Genomic DNA, 21648 nt, shown 5'->3' on the forward strand with positions numbered 1-21648 from the left:
AAACTTGCATAGGATTTCGTACAAGTGACAGACCTGTTGACTCCCAACATATGAAGTGAAATTCAACTACATTGCTATAGAATAACTTGTCTAACTTGGAATAAAATGAAAAAAAAAAATAGATACACTAAACTAACATAAATTAAGATGATATAATATACAATGCCTCAACAGATTTGTTTTTCTATTAAAATCCAAAAGATTAGTTTAATCATACAAAATTAATATCTTAATTTCATAAGAGTACACAAACGAATAAAGATTTAAAGAAAATGAAATGAATGAAGATTGAATTGAAAAACAAAACTACGTTTCCAAAAGAAAAGAAAACATTTATGACAAAAAAAAAAAAGACATGCATAAAAGAAACCCGCGCAATTTTTGGTATCACATCGAGCAGCTTCATCGAAAAATTATTTAACTATAATTTTCCTAAAAATAATTAACTACAGAGCAGAGGATATATATATATATATATATCAGAGATTCAAAACCACTTGACATGGTGGTAAAATGCTGAGAAGCTGGTCAAAATTTGATCACAGAAGATTTCTTCATCTACAAAATGGGCACACAAAAGCTATATACACCAACCCTGCAATATCAAATCAAGATTACCCTATTTGAATCAGAAATACAGATTAAAAGAAATAAAGATTAATCCTGATCTTGATATATCATTTTAGATCAGCTCTAGTTTACCTTTTGTAGATGGATAGCCCAGTACAGGAAATCGCCAGAAAAGAAACCCAGTGGGATGCCGAAAACTAGCAAAATTTTTCAATGCATAAGATGCTATCTAAAAACAAGGCTTCCATTTTGCTGTATTCTCAAATTTTCTATTAGAGACTTGTAGAATGATTTGAGTTCCTTAATATCAGCTTCCTACAAACAAATTGTCAAAATTACAAAAATGTTTAAAATAAAAAAAAAAAGCAACAAAAAAAATCAAAAGTTCTCTTACCTGCAACTTTTGGCCATACTGCTCTGCCAAGTGTGGAGGACAATGTGCAGAGGAGAATCCTTTTGAGACAAAATAAACTAAAAATTCGTTCCCAAATTTATCAAACATAACCTTTTGAGCCAAGACAATTTCTCCAAACAAAATATGCTGAAAAACAAAAGGGTAAAAGATGAAAATGAATACGTAAAGTAAGCATAAAATGTTAATGCTAAGTACCACAACACAAAATCTACTAATTAAGTAATTATCCCATAAACAGTTTTTTTGTTTTCTAAATTAAAACTTTCCTTTCACAAGCCACACAAAAATTCCTTTCTAAATTAAAGTTTTTTCGAACATGCAATCTGCCGAATGAGTCTAATAAAAAAAAGCCCTGGTAATAATCATGAGTTTCCAGTTTTATGTTGAAAAGTTAAAACAATAAATCTAAAAGCAAATGATAAATGAATATTTTTCTATCCACAATCATGAGATGAGAAGCTGAACTCAGTTTTTTATTAGACATATGGCTTGTATCTGTGCGCATTATATACAAGTAACAAAGTAGCAAAAATCATCATATTGGAAAATAGATCATAACAATTAAATGAGTTACCAAAAGAATGTATAAAGTCTTACAGTGTTGGCATCATGAAACTCAAAGGATCTGTCTAGCACACTGTACAAGCAGCAATTTATTGCAAATGTCTGAATCATGAAATTCCGAAATCCAGGTACCTGTAAACAACTGATAACTTAATACAACAACAAGAGTGCAATTCTAAGTCAAACTCCAGAATAAGTAGGAGTGAATGGAATCAACCTTTTCTTCATATGGCTGGCCACACCAATCTTTGATCAATCTAATAAAAATCTGTACACAAGCCTAAGTTATGAAAACAAAAAGTGAGAACCATACTTTTAGATTATATATCAGAAGGATTAATCAAGGAAAATAAGAAGAAATAAATATGCATACCTTTCTAACAAGAATATCCTTATGATTACAGGAAGAGTACAAAAGCAACTGCATTATTTGATCCAGGTATTCTCTATTTTGGGGGGAAAGAAAAACAGAAGAAAGATTGTGTGTAGCAACAACATGAAGAAACGAAAGGAATGTTTGCTGAAGTTCTTGCAACTCACGAACTTCCTACGGAAAACAAAGGTGCACAATAAGTTCATTGTATCACACATACCAAACCTAATGCATAATAAGTTCATTGTATCGCATATCACACACATACACTAAACGCGAGTGTTTAGAACCACTAGGGGGAAAAAAGTTAAATTAGAAATCCAAAAAGATACATTTCTGCATTGGATTTCGCATTCAAGTCAGCAGAATATAGCTAGTAAGAATAATTTGATACAACATGACTCTAAGGTAATGACTTGGATTAAGACCTGGTTCTTGGAATTCTAAAGAAACTACAATAACTATCATAAGGATGCTAAAATGTATATTCTCTATAAGCCATGTTCATTCAATTAAAAATGTTCCTGAATGTCAAACTAACATTTTTGTCCTCAATTTTACCAGGCATAAATACAAATATACAAAAAAGCAAGCAGCTCAGTGCACAAACTTATGATTGGAGAAATTACTTTTAAGGGAAACTCATCAACTTGTCCATACCTCGGTTATTGCAGTTACAGCACCAGGGCCTAAAAGTAATGCATCTCCTGCAATAACACTGAGCACTCTACCAGCAACAGCTGGAAATGATTCTTCCAAAATGTCATGCACCGACGTATTGAACTTGCACATAAGTTGATTCAGTAACAAAAGAAACCCAACCATCTCCTTTGGCTGCAATAAGAAAATTGAGATATCACAATTCTTTCTCATATGTTATGCAGGAAGGAACTAGGAAATAAGTTGCCCTTAAAAAAAAGGACAAAAGGCAGTATGCTGAAATGCACAATGCAGATTTTTGTATTCATGGGAAAAATAATTAATAATAAATAAATACATATTAAAATTCAGGTATTGAACACACATCAACTAGAGAAGAACTAAAGCACATAAGTAGTCACAAACAAAGATAATACGATTGAAACATGAAATGCACTAAAGGCCAACTGCCAATTAAGAACTTCAACAAAAAGCCCACAATTAAAGAAAACAATCATTTGCAAGTGCCAAAGAGTCTTGAAGATATATATATACAAAACGAAGTACCAAAATGTTGATTGTAAATGCAAAGCATCATTCATACTTTTACACGGAGAACCCAAACTTGGATTACCATAAATGACATACACATATGTGGCTAAACAGGATCATACATTAATAAAGCCCCAAAACAAATTTTAACATCTTGGGCAATGGAACATTATTCCCATTGCCATCTTTATACACCATACTGTTTACATATATATGTGTGTGTGTGTGTGTCTGTGTGTAAACTTCCAAAAATCAATCTCAATGAATGAATAAACACCAATGGCGATGCAAATATGGAATTTAGAATATTTGATCTATAATAATAATAAAATCAAATAATATATGTACCTCACTTTCTGCAAGCAACTGTCCCAATGCCTTTGGTAGGTATGGAAAGACAGATGAACCTAGTGTATCTACCATCCGGTGTATAAAGGATATCACCTACATGCCATAAATGACATGAAATTAAATCATGATACTGATGAATCAACCAACATAAATTAATAAATAAATTATTTTCCCTACTTTTTTTAAAGGAAACCTAATGCATACCTTGCTTCGCAGTGATCCTACTTTTGGAAATACAACAAGAACTTGGAGAAGCACATCCAATGTCTACATGGAAAAAATTGAAAGTTTAGCAAGAGTAAAATTAGAGGCATGAACACAAGTTCCAAAATTAAAGATTCAATGAATACAACAAACAGATAAAAGCATCAAACAAATAAGAAGACTGACATTCCATATCATCTTATACAATTTCATAATAACTGTCATCGGGTCATATGGTTAGCAATATCAAAACAAAAAGAAGCACAGGACAAAGCATACTACAGTAACAGAAGTCAACGGTGGCATTTGCAATGGCATGAGCAGGCAATGTCTGAAAGATATTGAATAGGTACAAAAGTACATCAATATAATTATAGCTCTCCTCTTCGTATTATTAATTGCAGCATTCACTCAGGTCATAAACATCATAAGGGCTGGCAAAGCACAAAGAAATAACAAATAAAAATCATCAATTATATGTTGCATGGTAACAATTTCAATTGGAAAACGGTCAAATGTGGATTTCCAACATTGGTTGAATACTCTAGTGGGATCCTTTTAGGGTCCACCTTGCAAACCATGGTGGAATTTCACACTCGACATAGTGAAGTAAATTTTCCAATTGAGAGAATTCCCATGCTGCATTTATTTTTCTTTTCCTTTATTTTATTTTATGTTTCCTTTTTGGAAGAAATATAGATTTCAGACATCCAAACCAAAACTACAAATTTTTAAGCCAAAATCTTTTCTATAGCATAGTATCCAAAAAGAGGATAGGGAATACACATCTAATATAGCAGTCAGTAAAGACCGAAAAAAATTGCATAAAGTACCTGCTTAAACATGAGACCAATTGTAGGGCGACTGGAGGTTGCAAGACGCTCATTGAAACCCTGGATCAGTTCATCAAAAATTATACAGGAGGGAAACAAAAATGTGAATGTATTTGTCAAATCTATGACTCTACTTAAAAATCATTGCTCTAAACATTTTGAAATAGCTATGTTTTTAACATAGAGAATTAATAGCACTGATTAAAGATAACTCTATAGTTTATGCCCAATTGCTTCTTTGAAATGTATAGAGTTGTTTTGAAATAACTAAACAATGTGAATGTACCTGTCAAGTCTATGACTCTATACTTCAAAATCAGTGCTACAAACATTTTCAAGTATAGACCTTATTTCTATAGTCTATGGCATGACCAATTGATTTTTTAGTGTTCTCAACAGGGAAAATTATCTAATTGAACATAAAAAGAACCTTAAAAAAAGCACCTTGCTTAGAGAATTAATAGCCATGATGATATGCTGGATGGCAGCAACTTTGACATTAGCCTCCACATTAGTCTTATCGTTAACGAGCAATACTTCAACCTGAGTTAGACACATGAAAAATATAAACATCAAATACCAATGCTTATTATTTTAATCAGATTTCATTTTAGAAAGGCATCCATCCAGCTCAGCTATGTTGTTTCTTGAGGACACAAAAATCTCACAATATTTAGGCGGAAAAGAAAAGTAACCTGTTGACAAAGAGGAATGAGCAAAGAAGACAGATAATCACATTGCTTCTCTGGTGGAACATCTTCCATTCCAATCAATAAGCCAATTGCCTATGAAGGGTCACATTCGTTAATAAATAAGAGGATAAACAACCCGAAATTTTGCAGAAATATCCTTATCCCTGAAATCTTAGGAAATCTGATTACCTCAAAAATATGGCTACCATCTTCAGATCTTGATAGCTCGGTTGTGTAATTCATGCTTGTGAATTGGGCAACTGCATCTTGCAGGCTCTGGGAAATCAATATTACAGTCAAATGAATAGAGAAGAAAGCTAGAGGTAGAGGATGGAATAACCAACACAAAATGCATCCACACAGAGGTCATAAAATAATTGCAGATAAAAAGTACAAAGTTGGATAACTCAAAAGTTAAAAATAAAATAAAAGGAGTTTAACTGCTACCTGCAAAATTGTCTCTATGAAGGGGACAAGCTTCACCCTCAGCAATTTTACAAACCTCAGAAACAGATAACTGGCCCTACGGCTTACATTAATATTTGGATGATGTATACCTCTATCATCGAGAAATGCAGCAAGAACCATAGGAATATACTGCGTATTATCTTGGATAAACTTAACATATCTTGTTACTGTCTCCAAATACATCAGAGCAACTAGTCTATTAGGGTGGCAAGAAAACTTTGTGGATAGCAGCATTGGCACCACCTCACTCAGCAATCCTTGACCATCCCGAATGGCCTCATCAGTTAGTGATTCCCCAAGTGCATATAAAAGAGAAAGTGCAGCTTCCACCTCCTCAACATTACTACTGTTGGATGAAGTTGAAATGACATTTGCCAACAAATTTCTGATGAACAAATGGGTCACACCTGGTGCTACACGGCCAACACTACGAAGTAGAACAAACAAGTCCTTCCTAAAATCAACCATTCTATCTTCCTCCTCTTTCCCAATTTTGTCCAACATGTCAATATTAGAACGGTATTCCGGATCATAACGAATCAACACAGAGATGAGTTCTAATATTTTTCCAACATGAAGCAGTTGCTTCTCCCCCAAAGGTGTAATGCTTTTCATAGTAGCAACATAACTTGAAAGAAACTGTACAACATTGAACGTGGCATCCAACTCACTGTCCTTCATTAAATGGAAAACAGAGGGCAAAACTTCATCCAAAAGCTCCATGGAGATTCCTCTAGCCTCAGAATCTATTCGTTTAAAGCAATCCAACAACTCTGTGGCATATCCTGTAAGCAAGACAGCAATATCAGAGACTAATTCAGCATTGGCATCGTCAACCACGAGCCTAAACAGGCGACTGATTTGAAGGCTCTGCAACAATGCCAGCTTTGACCGCGGTTCAATCCTCTTGGAAACAACTGCCGTCAAGCACTTAATGGCCGCACTCCGAAGCCTGTCGCCCACTCCAGCAGCCAAAACCAAATCAAACAACAAAGCACCAAAAGCATCATTCACAACCAATCCAATATCAATCCAAGAAATAAACCTCCTCATGGATTCCAACACCCCAACACAAACCTCTTCATCAACGTTCCTATACATGGAAACAATCTCATACCACGCTCTAACTATCTGACCTACACACTGCTCCCTCATTGCATCCTTTACCCGTGTGGCAACAGATATATCCTCCGGCGTTCGCGGGTAATCTAAACTAATCAGTTCATCATCAAGCGCATTCAAAACCCTACAGAACATATCTATAACCATCTTCCCTTTATTTAAGTGCGGGAAGAAATCAAGAAACACGGACGACCAAATCAAAGGGTACTCAAAGTAAATCAAAGTAACAAGAACCTGTGCAAGCTTGTTCTTTACAAAAGGGGGTCCTTCCAAAACCCTAGTCGCGCTGTTATTGGCGCCAACACCTTCGAGGCACACTATGGAAAACACTGAATGCCTGATCAATTGCTTCTCTTGAGGGTTCATTGAAGAGTAGCGAGACACAATGGCCTCGTGCAGAGTCTGCAAGCACCAAAACTGAACCTGGATTAGGTTTGAGAAGCAGAGTTTCTCAATGCACATGCTGCAAATCGATGGCTTCGCCTTTATTTGTTCACAAAAGGTTTTAGCTTGCTTTTTTAAACTGTCATCTATGGTTCCTGATTCATCGAAGTTGATGAGAATGGCTTTGTCAAGATCATCCATGATTTTATGGTGACTTTGACGAAATAGAAATGGCCGAATGGAATATTTATAGGAGATTTTAAGTGTTAGGGCTTTTGATTCTGTGATTTTTAGAATCTGTGATTCAAGGCTGAGGGTACTTATAGGTTCCAGATGACGGTGAAATGTATTGGTCGGAGGAGTTTGGATTGAGGGTACAATTTTATAGGCTTTTTTTACATTTTTTAATTTTTTTTGTGAACATAAGAATATTTATTTTGATCGTGGGAAAAAAAAAAACGGGTCACAATAATGGCAACTTGATGGTGATAACTTTTAGGGTCCGATTCAGTGGAAATTTAAGTCGCCCCCATTCAAGAATGCCATTACATTCTCTACTGCTTTATGAAGCTCAAGTTATTTCCCCAACAACCATAAAATAAAAGTTAAGGTTTAATAACAAAGTTAGTTTGGTCTTAATGATTAAATTACTAATCTCGTTAAACAGGATTCGAATTTTTTTTTGTGCCGTAGAAAATAAAAAAAAATTAAAGTTTAATGAATCAAATGATAATTTTTATTTTTTAATGAATTTTTAAAAATTATTTATTGTTCCGATTTAAATTCACAAGTTTATAAAGTAGATTTTCTAGAATTTGAACTAAAAGATAAAAGTTGAATTTCTATTCTTATTCTTTTGATTTTTTTTATATTTTATTTGAATCCAAATGGAAGTATTTTTTTATTGATATTTATGTTTTAAAATTAATATAGAATAAACAAACAATTAACTTTAAAAAATTGTATAAGTAGTATATTGAAATAAGCTGATTCGATTTACTATATATGCTGCAAAAGTAATAAATCGAATTAACTAAATTCGATTTATTATTGGTGTAACACAAAATTTACTATTGGTGTAGCAGATATAGTAAATTGAATCAACATGTAAATAAGGGAAATTTACCTAAATAAAACAGTTGACATATTTACGCAAATGCAACAGTTGAAAACTAAATATATGTTTGTCCTATTACAATTCTATATAATCGTGGAACCTCTACCGCTTTTTAAGAAAACACATAAATTGTAGAACTCATACCACGGTTTATGAAGAAGTGGATTTATGCATAAACCGTAAAACCCCTATCACGGTTTATGAGGAGCTAAGTAAACACATAAATCGTGAGATCAAAGGACGGATTGCATTGTTGAGTGTTAGAGTAGTTGGAATTGATAGGATCTGGGAAAGAATCCAGTGATACGGATACTCTAGCGGGGTAGGATCATGAAAAACCAAGATCATTTGTATTGGTTAAATGGTGTTGCTCACGTGGCTGGAAGCATCAAGGAAGAGGTTAGTTCTTTAGATGTTTTCTTTAGGTGTTAGTTGTTTGTTGTTCCGTTCATATATATCCTATGTCACTTTGATGTGTGGTTAGGGCATTTTTATACATAATTTGAAGATGTTTGTGAGTTATATGTTAAAATCTGATTGGTATCGTATTAATTTTTTTTTGTTAATTTATGTGTTAGTCTTTTTTCTTTGAATTATTTAATTTATAAAAAATTAAATAGGCGTTAGTTGATTTATATGTTAAAATTTGATTAGTACCGAATTAATTTTTTTGTTAATTTATGTGTTATACTTTTATCTGTGATTTATTTAGTTTATAAATAATTTATAGTATAGTGATTTATATGTTAAAATTTGATTAGTATTTAATTAACTGTTTTTGTTAATTAATGTGTTAAATTTTTATCTGTCAATTAAATTAATTTTTTTGTTAATGTTTGTACTAGACTTTTATATGTGACTTTTTTAATTTATAAATAATTTATATGGTAGAGATTTGTATGTTAAAATTTGATGAGTATCGAATTAATTTTTTTATAGTATTACTGTGTTAGACTTTCATGAGTCAACTATTTAATTTATACGTAATAAAGAATTTACTGATTTATCCATTAAAATTTGATTAAAATCATAATATTTTTTTGCATGATGCAACCGACTAGATATATTTATAGCGCTAGGAAGCAACAGAATATGTCTTGACATGATCGGGTCAAGAACGATAATTTTAAAACAAAAATTTAAATTTATTTCTTTTAATCAAGCTTAGTGATATTTTTATTCTCATTAAAGAAAATACTTAAGCTTAATTTAATATAAATTTGCTTGATTATTATATTTTTTATTCTTATGGCTAGATTTTAAATGATTACATTTTGAGGTAAATTGCAAATAGGCTTGTTTGCACCTAAATTAAAATAAGAGAAAGTTTAACAAATCAACTAAAATATTAGATAATTTTATTAACTACAATGTGGATTACAACAAAAAGGTCTAATAACAAAAAAATAAAAATAAAAATCTCATAACATTATCCAAACATAATCCTAATTTGATTTCACTATTACTCAAAATAAAAAACACAACTGCACCTCTCTTTTTTCTCTCATCTCTATTCGCGTCGTACTTCATTTTCTCCAATTAGTTTCGTTGCAGGAGACATCACCGCTGCACCTAATCGAACAAATCAACCTTCTGTCGCACGAAAGGGCTGCCACGCCTAGCACCGAAATCGTCATCCATAACATGCACGACAGAAGCTCTTTGGCAGCATCATTGCACCGCGCGACCTAATGCCGACCTCGAACCGACGTCCGTTGGTACCCACCCTCGCGCCTGGTGCATAGATCGAGCGGCGCTATAACCATTGTTTGCCGCTGATTACAAGGTAATGTCGCTTGTGTCTGCGAAATGAGATGTTTTTTAATATAAATTTGCTTGATTATTATATTTTTTATAGTAACTGTGAGATGAGATGTTGTTTTCTATTTAACTTGGGATGTTTTTTTATTAAATTTGGGATTTTTTTTTGTTACACTTGGAATTTTTTTTTGTAAAACTTGGAATGTTTCTATTGTTAAGTTAGGAGTTTCTTTGATTAAAATTTGGATGTTTCTTTTTTTTTAAACTTGAGATATTTTGATGCAGTTGAGGGTACAACGGCAATGCGACAGACGGTTGAAGACAAAGTGATTATAAGTTTACAATCCTATTTTTAAAAATTCAAAATTTTATCTTTTAATAATTTTGAAAAGTTATTTAAATTGGCAGGTACTCTAGTTGATTATCTAGTAGAATTATTAAAATAATTGTTACGTGCTACTTGATAAATAAAAATAAACTAAAGAATAATATAAGAAAACTAAACTTAGTCATGGGTTTGAATTTAAATTTAAATCTAACAAGTTTATTCAATGAAAAATATGCAATGTGACGCAAATTATATCACATTAGAGAAGTGGACGATACTTGGCCTTCTACATATCCCCAAAGAAAGGAGAGAAATCCATCCTCCTCTTCGAATGCATACACAAACACACACTGATAGGGAATGATAGATTTAATAGAGAATGTGAGTACGTGGGAGTATAGGAGCTACTATGGATGCATAATTATTAATAAATGGCGATAATAACCAGAAAGACCAAGAAATTCCCACAACTGCTTCTGATTTATTGGAACCGACCATTGAGTTACAACCAACACTTTTGCATTATCCATACATACTCCTGATCTTGAAATAGTGTGTCCCAAATAATCAATTTCCTTTGTGCCAAAGAAGCATTTGGAAAGCTTAGCAAATAAGGTTTCTTTTTGCAGCAGTTGAAGCACCAATTCAAGTTGTACCAAATGACTTTGCCAATTCGGATTGTAAATCAGAATATCGTCAGAGAAAACAAGCACGAGTCTCCTCAAATAAGGGCGGAGGACATCATTCATAAGAGACTGAAATGTTTCAAGGGTATTAGTCAAGCCAAATGGTATAACAAGCCACTCATAATGTCCTTGGTAAGTTCTAAATGCAGTCTTATGCCTATCATCAGGATGCACCAAAATTTGATGATATCGCAATCTCAAATCAAGTTTAGAAAAATAATTAGCACCATGTAACTCATCTATCAATTCATTAACAGTGGGTATAGGGAATGAATCCTTAATAACAATAGCATTTAACGCCCTATAATCCGTGCAAAAATACCACATTCCATCTTTCTTTTTAACAAGTAAAATAAAACTAGAAAAATTGGCTCTTACTTAGCTGGATAATTCCATCCTTAAGCTTTTGCTGCACCATGGTTTCAATTTTTTTTTTTTGTGACTATAAGAATATTGATATGACTTAGCTTTGACAGGACTTACACCCTCGATCAAGGGAATTCTGTGATCATGCTCCTTCGGAAGAGGTAACCCAACAGGGATCTGAAACATATCATTATACTGTGATAATAATGTAACCATCTCTGGATCCATATTAGTAGACCATTTAAACTCCTCTAAATCCCCCAATTCGGACCCAGTCACTTGCAAGGAATACATTTCATCAACTGCATCAATTTGCACTTATATTTGAATGTGATGAAATTGAGCTTAGGTTGGGGGTGGCAATGAATCACCATAAATTATGATAAACTTTTTTTGATGTAAGAAACGAATAAAAAGAGAATCATAATTTGCAATATGAGCCCTCAATATTCTAAGCTAATAACATCCTAAAACCATGTCTCCACCTGCCACTTGCAACACATAGACATCAGATACAATAATTTCATGTCCTTGCATTTTAACTTGAATTGAAGGGATGCACCTTTCTACATTTATCACAGCAAAATTATCGATCATCAAATAAAAATCTGGAGCAGGTCCCATGTGCAATTTAAGAAACTTGGCAATTTGAGGTTGAATAAAGCTATCTGAGCTGCCTCATCTATCAATATTTGAATTGGTAATCCATATATTGTAGCTGAAAAACATAAGGTATTCATTCCAGATTCTTCCTTAATTGCATTCATGGATAAATAGTGCAGGTCTTTTACCTGATTTTCCAATTCTAACAACAATGAGTTCTCCTCAGTACCATCAGGTGGTTGCTCCTATGATGGAGAATCTGCCTCATCAATTTCTTCTAACTAATAGAGCATGAAATATCGATTGAGGCATTGGTGGCTTGGAAAAAATCACTCATCACACAAAAAGCACAAGTCCTTCTCCTGGCGTAGCTGCTACTCAGTTGGAGAAAGTCGCTTTACCAAGTTCTAATTGGGGTTTAAGGTGGGTCTAAAAGTGGGTCACTAGTAAAGGAGGTGATGATGTTCGGGGAGCAGTTTTAGTAACAGAAGTAGTAGTTTGATTGTGGTGAATTAGAGCATGAATATTAGGTGCAGGGTTAGGACGGAAAGAAAGTGTGTTTTTATCTTCGTCAAGTCTAGCCAAGCTCACTACACGCATTAAGCTATGGGGACACTGGGCTTTCACCTCACGACAGATATCTTGATGTAACCCACTGATAAATAGTCTCTTACTGCTTCATGTGGTTCGAATTGTGAGCGATTGGTCAGTACGGTAAACTCTGAATAATAATCCATCACCGAACCACGTTGAGTTAGATTGAAGAGAGATTCACGAGATGATTCGAACAAAGAGGGGCCAAACTCAACCTCAATTGCACATTTCAATCCATGCTAAGAAAGAAATGGAGTATGATACTGTATAATTTGAAACCATGGTATGGTGGAGCGGCTGTGGCGGCCGGAATTGATACGTCCGACTTGTTGGAGGCGGTGGCGGTGCTGATGTAGCTGATCCTTTGTCAACGGAGGGTGGTGATACCTGCAAGAGACTCTGATACTTAAGTTAGTATGGGCTTTAAGCAGATTTTTAGTAGAATTAGAGTATGAGTTATACATGGGTGCTCCAGTGTATTTATAATAGTGTGGAGTGATCTTCCCTTGAGATAAGATAGTTTATCTTATCTTATCTTTGAGTGAAGTCATCTTTATCATTAAGGGAACCGCCCTTATCTTTCTAGGTTTGGGCTTCCTTTAGATTTGTGTCGTGTTCCTCTGTTTGGGCCTACTTGGGCCTCTATAGGGTTTTGGCCGAACTCTCTTATGAAGAGGTCGGGTAATCCTGATCCGAAGAGGTCGGTCAACTTGTCTTTAACCAGCCCGGGTCATACAGCTCGACCCAGGGCATGAACAGTGCCCCTACTTGAGTGCGGTCTTCCTTTTGAGGTCGTGTCTTTTTAGACCTCGACCTCTTTTTTGAAAAAGCCGAGCTCGAGCACTCTTTGTTGATCCCATTGTAGAGCTCCTATTAATGATTTGAATGTAGAGCGTTTTTCTCACTCCTTTTAATTGCGACACGCATTTTTGTGTTTTCTTGGAAACGTGCGAGAGTAAATTTCATTAACTCCTTGTCGTTTCTCTCTTTTGTATCTCACTTTTGAATTTCAAAGTTTCTTTCCCGTCTCTCTTCTCTCGCTTACTGCAACTTCTTCTCTTCTCCTTATCCTTCTTGTATTCGCATCTTCACATTTCTTTTCTTTTACTCGAAAGGTGATTTGATGGTGTCACTTCGTTTGTTTACTTCAACTCCTGATTAGTTTATCGTCTCCTTCTTTCCTGCAGGTTGGTTTTTCTTCTTCTTTCCCTTTTTTACGCCGTTCTTTTTTGTGTTTGCATTATTCTGATTTTGAAGAGGTTTTGGTTTTGCTTAAATTCATGTTTGATGTTTGGAAAGTTTGGATCTTTTCCTGAATTTGTTGCATCTGATCATTGCTGTATTGTGTGCTGTAAGGGTTTCCTCGCTTTTCTGTTAGATAAGAATTTTGATCTTTCTTCTATTTATCGCTTGAAGTAGTGAACTGTTTTGTTAAAAGGTTGTATCTTTTGAGGGTTTGTTGTTGCCGGTTTGCTGATAGATTAAAAAGATGGTAACTTTGATATCTCTTTGTGATTTGTGGCTTTTCTCTTCGAAGCGTCGCTGTTGAAGGAGGGTTGTTTTCTTGTTTGATAGATGTCGAAACGTAGACTTTAGATTTTTCCTGAATTCTTATTCTGTTACTGCCTCCAAAGGATGCCCATAGACCTTGGTGTGAGTCCTGGGGTTTCCTTTTGTTGCTATTCCTGCCTTCTAACATTTGTATGCTTTAGTTTGAGTTATATCCATACTTGTCCGAGCTGCTCTCTTGATTTGTCCGAGCTGTTGCTTAGTAACCTATTTTCCTTTTTCTTACTGTAGGACTAGTTGACCCATGTCTTCTCGCAAAAATATTGTTGAGACGTCTTCCAAAGTCCCCGAGGGCATGTCTGACTGGCTAGACTCCCTCGTCTTGATGTGCGTTTCTGTGGTTAATTCCGAGTATTGCGTGCAGCTTAGGAGACATCACAGGGTTTCTAGTAGTAGAGATCAGGAGAAAAACTACGAGTTGGTAGTGCCTGACCCTGATGAGAGGGTTTGTTTTCCTTCTCTGACTCAGGGGGAACGCCCCTTCTTTTATGCTTACGATTACTTTTTTAGCCAAATGAACATCACCATTCCCTTTACTTCCTTTGAGACCGACTTGTTGTGGTCCTGTAATGTTGCCCCTTCTCAGCTTCACCCGAACTCGTGGGGCTTCATAAAAGTCTTCCAACTGTTGTGCCAAGAACTGGATGTCCGACCTTCTCAAACTTTTTTTCTTTACCTTTTTGTTTTGACGAAGCCTGGGGCAGCTAAGAAGAAGGCTTCCTGGATTTCTTTCCGAGCTGCCCAAGGAAAGAAAGTTTTTTCTATGTATGATGAATCTTTTAGGGAAGAAGGCTTCCTGGATTTCTTTCTGAGCTACCCAAGGAAAGAAAGTTTTTTCTATGTATGATGAATCTTTTAAGGATTTTAAGAACTATTTCTTCAAGGTCCGAGCTGTTGAAGGAGCTCGGCCCTTCTTTTTGGATGAGAATAATGAACCTGCCTTCCCCCTATCCTGGCAACAGAATGTAGTAGTGTCTAGGTATACTTGGAAAATGTTGGATGAGGTTGAGCAGGCTTTTGTTCATGTACTAGAAGAGAATTGGAAGGAGCCTCCTTATCTTGATACGAAGAAGTTCTTGGGGAATCCCTCCCTTCTTCGAACTGAATTGGGTAGCTTCTGATTTCTATGCTAACTTTATCTTTGTTTATTTTGTTTGTTTTGTCGATCCCTCTCTTTCTAACTTGCAACTTCGGTTTTTCTGCTTTATCTTTTCAGAGATGGTGAAGACCACTGATTCCATGAAGGCTTTTAAGAGAGCCAGGAAGGCAACAGCTGCCCAGAAATATTTCGGCCAAAGGTCCTAGGGAGGGATCTTCCAATGTTACGTTGAGGAAGTCGACCTCGGACGCTTCTGGGCCGAGGAAGATCATCCCCACTCCCCAGGTTTTCTTGGCTTCTTCTGATCCTCCCCAGATATAATCTGGATGCCCCTGACTTTGACACTGTGGGGTTTGTTGATAACCAGATTGCCCCCTATGGCCGACTTCCTATGGACGATGTGTCCATCCTGCACCACCTGGATTTTATCACCAAAAGTAGTGTTCGGATGGCGCATATGGGTGCGGCTTTGTTTCGCTCGATCCAAGACTCTCCTGTCCATGCGACGAAGGAGTTTATGCTGGAAGCCAAGTCAGAGTATGATCGGATCAAGGGTCTGAAGGACGAGCTGGACGCTAGAGTTATTAAGCTGGAGCTGGATTTGGAAAAGGAGAAAGCCCGAGCTACTGCCGCTGTGGCTTCTGCCAAGCTGTCCGAGGAGACGGCGCTGTAGCATAAGGAGAGCTATGTCCGTACTTATGGCGAGTTGTTGGAGGCAAGGGAGAGTCTGGAGAATGCTCATGCTAATTATGCTGAGCTTCAGAGTCATCTGGTGGGTAGCGTGACTAACGCATATGAGAATTTGAAGGCTCAGGTCCGAGTTCTTGCTCCCGAGCTCGACTTGAGTCTTTTTAGTTTGGAAAATATTGTTGAAGATGGTAAAATTGTTCCTGCCCTAGATGATGACGAGGATGTAGATCCTCCTCCTAAGCCATCAGCCAAAGCTTCTGCTGCTCCAACTTTTCCAACTCTTATAACTGAGGTCGGCCATCCCGAGTCGGACCCTGATGTTCAGATTCTGAACCGGCCAGATGGAACCGTTGATGATGTTCTGCTTGCGACCCGTCCTCCTTCACCTCGGGATGAAAACAAATACCTTTGAGCTCTTGAGGTCGATTTCGAGGCTTCCTTCTTGAGCTTTTATTATAGTATCTTTTTTGCTATACTGGTTTGCACTTTTGCCACTTCCAGGAATTTTTAGAGTGTGGGGGTCTTGCTGTCCGACCTCTTTTGATTGCCTTTGTTTATTCCCTGCTTTAGTCGAAGTGAACTTTGAGGCTAGCTTTGTTTGGCTATATTTTTCATAGAACACTTGTAAATTGATTTTGGTAAGGTCGTGGCTTTTTGGGTCGAGCTGCGTCCCTTCTAGCGCACGTCTTCCTGTTGGTTGGTTTCTCTCGACAAACCTTCTCGAGTTATTTCTAGTAATCTCCTTTTTTAATTGGACCTCGCTGGGTCTTCTTTTTATGGGTTTACTTTTTATAACTTTGTTGCTTTATTCGGCTTGGGCCGACTTCTTCATGTCGATTCCTTCTAAGTTATTTTTAACAATCCATTTTTGATAAGGGCTGGCCAAGCCTCTTTCTATGGATTATTTTTTATAACTTTGTCGTTTCTGGGGGGATTGGTCCGGTTTCTTAATGGTCATTGTATAAATTTTACAATTATCTATGAATTTTATAAGATTTTATTACAAAGATTAGAAAAAGAACAATAGAACCTGAACAAAGTTATAGCTACGCTTTAAAAGCATAGTCATATTGTACAACAGTCATCAACAGCTACACTTTAAAAGCGTAGTCATATCTCTTGCTACTGACGCGCTTTAAAAGCGTAGCCATATCTCTTGCTACTGGCACGCTTTAAAAGCGTAGCGATATCTCTTGATGTTGGCACGCTTTAAAAGCGTACCAATATCTTTCACATACAGCCACGCTTAAAAGCGTGGCAATAGATAAAAGCGTGGCGACAGAAAAAGCATGGCCATAGGTCACCAAAAGCGTGGCGATAGAGCAACCGGCACGCTAGCAGTTGTGACCCTTTCAAAAGTGTGCCGGTAGCTCAAAAAGCGTGGCAAAAAGCTATCGCTACGCTTTTTTCAACTTTTCGCCACGCTTTAAAAGCGTAGTAAAATCTTGGTTTTCTTGTAGTGTTGGGAGGACGCTGATGGACGAAGTAGTTGCTGCCAACGATGCTAGAGGCGCACGAAGGAGTCTGGGCGCTGCGGTTCTGATCGGCGCCGACGCAGGTTCCCGAGCAGATAGAGGCGCAGGGATGGGATGTTCAGCGGCAAAGGAGGAGGGTTTTTGGGGGTAGGATGACCGTTTGTTCAAAAAAGGAAAATGGGTAAAAAATAGGATTAGAAATTATGTGGTCAAAACAAATAGCAGTTTTGAATTTAGGATAAATATAGGTAAATTTTATTTTTATTTTATATTAGGCCAAATAAATAGCTCATTATACATATTGTACAAATACTCTATTGACTTCCTAGCGGAATTCTTTTCTTAATTCCCAAAAGTAGGTAGCTCCGAAAAATGTGCAACCTATACATTTAGAAACCTTACTTCATTATGTAGAGGTTAAGTTTGCAGAGTTTGGACTCCACCTAGGTTGCTAAGGTGAAAAAGATTCCTTTGTTAGGTACGTTTGTGAGCTAGATTAGCCTCAACCAAAGTTGTAAGTTAATGCGGGTTACTCTTGTGTTATTTGGTTAAGATGGATAAATTTGGGTTTCAGTCTAGGCTGGATGAGGTTTGGTTCTGATGATGGCATGATGCCATGTGATGAGAATTGGTCCTTNTATACAATATTTAATGACTTTTATTCACTATTTGGTCTCGATCAAATTTTAAATTCGGATAAAACACTTAAGAATCGCCAAGATTTGTCACCTATGACACTATTTGGCTTAAGTCAAATTTTAAGTCTTGATAAAATACCATAAAAATCACCAAGATTTGTTACTAATGATGCATGCACATTGACACGGATATAGAACACGACGCGATACAAAACATACGGACACACGAATTTAAAATTTTTATAGAACATGGAGATACAGTATATATATAAAATATAAAGTATTTTTTAGATAAATTGTAATGATATTTTGGTATTTTATTGTTATTAAAATGTAAATTAATTTTTTAATTATTTTTAATATTTTTTAATTATTTAAAAGATTTTTTGTTTTAATAATTAATAATATATACTATTTCTAAATTCATTTCAAGAATACATGTTAAAAATAAAATTGGACACGCTAACACGTGATGGTATTTAGGTATGTCAAAGTATGTCCGAAAAAGAATTTTTTATTTTTTATTAAGATACGGCAGAAGACACTTGTGTCGAACGAGTGTCAATGAGTAGGGACGGACATATGGGAGGCGAGTGGAGGCCTCGTCTCCCTCCCCCAGCTTTTAATATAAATAAAAGTCTAGTTTAACTTAAATATTAATAATTTCTAATATCTAAAAAGTAAGTAACAATACTAAAAAATCTGAAAAAAAATATGTTTTAATAAAATAAAATTTTTCAAATCCAATAAAGTGGATTCTTTTTTTTCTTTGTGACCGTCATTCTTTATTCATTTACTATTGATTCTCTTTGTTTCAACAGCTACAACTGAGAGATCTTTTTTATCTATAATAAATATGGTAAAGAATAACTAAAAAACAAAATGAAAGATGAATTTTTTACTAATTGTCTTTTAATTATATTAAAAATAATTACTGAAAAATTTGACACAGATTGTATTATCAATGAATTTTATGATATGAAAAATTGACTATTTTGTTAATGGTGTCTTTGACAAACGCGTTGGAAAAGAAAGAAGTGCGTTTGAATCTCTTGAACGCTTCATTTGTATGTTTGGCAACTTTTTATCATCTGAACGCAGAAGTAATTTTACTCTTCAACCCACGTTTAAGAGAAGCTACAAATTCTTGCTTTTCCATTCACTTTTTTAATAATATTTTTTTATCTGTCTCTATCAATGAGTGTCATATTCAAAATGTATGTAATAATAAATAAATAAAAAATTCCCTAACTAAAGTTTTATCTCTCCTGAACAGGTTATTAATTAAGTTTACTTCGCCGTCAATAACAATGATGCAGAGACGAGCCATTAGTACGGAAGTCTTACATGCATAGGAGGAGGTAACAAAAAGATTTAGTGATATAATTTTGGTAATTGACAAAATAAATCAAAAGAAATCATTTTTTTCTCAATGTACATATTTTATTGAAAATATTTTGTAATATGGTTGACTTTATTATTTATTAATTTTAAATTTTTAACAACAACATAAAAAAGGGATAAGTACGATTTTGGTCCCAAAAATTTAGCGTTAAAATCAAAATCGTCCCTCATCTAATTTTCAATTTAAAATCGTCTTTAACGTTTTTTTTTTCGTATTAAAATTGTCTTTTTTAATAAAATTTTTTGTTTTATTCCTAAACTACCCCTATTCCTATTTTAATAATAAAAATTATAAAATAAAAAAAAACGAATCTACAGGGCTATCACCTTCTTTGGCCAGATCTTCCTAACCGCCGCAGTCTTGCCGTTCCGCCGCTGCCTCTCTCTTGTCCAGATCAACCGCGACCCTCTCCCCTCCTTCTCTTCTTCCCTGTCTCAGATCTCCTCGAACGCCGTGACCTCGTCGTCGCCGCCGCCTCCTCCAGAACTCTGATGATGATGACGATGAAGGGGGAAGGGAAGCCGCCGTCCCGCCGCCGCAGTCTCGCCGTCCCGCCGCTGCCTCTCTCTTGTCTAGATCAACCGCGACCCTCTCCCCTCCTTCTCTTCTTCCTTGTCTCAGATCTCCTCGAACCAGAGCTCACCGCCGGTGAGCCTCTCCTGCTTCACCATGGCGCAGCAATGTGGAGCCTCCCCTGGTTCACCACCACGCAGCAACGTGGAGTCTCCTCTGTTTCACCACCGCTAGCGAACCTCCCTGCTTTCCCTCCCTCAGTTCCTGTCGCAGAAGGAATCAGAGCCACCACTACCTGTTACCCTCCCTTCAGCCCCTTGATTTGATTCTGGGTTAGTTTAGCTGGATTTTAATTTTCTGTTAGTTGATTTTAGGTTATTGAATTGCTGAAAGTTGCTGCTGAATTGTTGTTGTTGTTGTTGAATTAGCTTAGGTTATTGAATTTTTGTTAATGGTTAATTGTATACAAGATCCATGGTTATTGTTCTTCTCCATCTGGTTGTTGCTATTGAATTTGATGTTGGTCTGGATTTTCCTAATCTGTTCTTGTTCTTGTTCTGGATTTTCCTAATCTGTTCTTATTTCTTGTTCTTGTTTTTTATTTTGTTCTTGTTTCTTATTTTCCTAATCTATTCTTGTTTCCTAATCTGTTTCTCATTTTCCAAAATTTATAGATTTTTTATTTTTGTAATTGAAGATAAATTTGGGTATTTTTAATTCTTGTAATTGAATTTTGTTAACTGTATCTAAAATTTTGAAATTTTGAGTTTTGTTAATGGAAGAAGAATTTTTATTCTAAAATTGTTAATGGAAGAAGAAGAACAATTCTCCTTAAAGAAAGAAGAAGAACAAGAAAAATGAAATGGTGGAAAAAAAAGGGTATTTTTGTCATTTAGAAAAAAAATTTATTATAAAGGACGATTTTAAAATGAAATGCAACATTAAAGACGATTTTAAATCGAAAATTACAAGAGGGACGATTTCGATTCTGACGCTAAACTTTTAGGACCAAAATCATACTTACCCCTAAAAAAAACATAGCCTATTTTATCGTTGTCGATGTATCTTACGCGAGATAAAGAGATGGGAAAAAAAAAAACCTTTCTACTAAGTGTTCTTAGGTTAGCAAAATTCTTTAGATCCGAATTAAAAAAAATAAATAAAGAAGAAAAGATGCTACTGTTATTAATCCCGGTTACTTTTCAAAGTGCCTTTTGAAAAATTAGTAGAGCAAGGACTTTCCTTGGATCAAAGGTCATGCTTGAAATAAATTAAACGGAAAAGTTCAAGGTTACCCCGAATGTATGTAAAAGAAAAAAAGCTAAAATGAATGCAAATTATTGCTGTCTATGATGATGATTACAGCAACTCTCCATAAGCTAAGTAAATTGATTACAGCCACATTTGTCTATAGATATAATACTACCACAATATGAACACACCAAAAAGCAAGAAGGAAATATACCTTACGTGTTTCTTCTTCCATTTGAATAATTGAATCTCCCCTTCTTCTCTCTTCCATCCTTTTCACCTTTTTATCAATTCTGTATACTCTTATTCTTAAGTAAACCATTAAAATAGTATCCAAAAAAAATTAACATTCACAAATTAAAATATATTCTAAAAAAAACAACCAC

At 35.3% G+C, this 21648-nt stretch overlaps 1 protein-coding gene across 1 annotated transcript; it reads right to left on the minus strand.

Annotated features, from left to right (window-relative positions):
• On the minus strand, positions 159-7600 carry LOC107618544 (exportin-T). Its single transcript, XM_016320631.2, has 14 exons — positions 5641-7600; positions 5383-5469; positions 5197-5286; positions 4946-5044; positions 4502-4561; positions 3669-3731; positions 3462-3557; positions 2583-2756; positions 1923-2096; positions 1767-1829; positions 1583-1681; positions 965-1111; positions 703-885; positions 159-595 (listed from the first exon to the last, which is right to left on the minus strand). The coding sequence occupies exons 1-13, from the start codon at positions 7366-7368 to the stop codon at positions 796-798; spliced, it is 2970 nt and encodes a 989-aa protein (XP_016176117.1). The 5' UTR covers positions 7369-7600; the 3' UTR covers positions 159-595; positions 703-795.

Source organism: Arachis ipaensis, chromosome B09, assembly GCF_000816755.2.
Source record: "Arachis ipaensis cultivar K30076 chromosome B09, Araip1.1, whole genome shotgun sequence".
In the NCBI taxonomy this organism is placed as follows: Eukaryota; Viridiplantae; Streptophyta; class Magnoliopsida; order Fabales; family Fabaceae; genus Arachis; species Arachis ipaensis.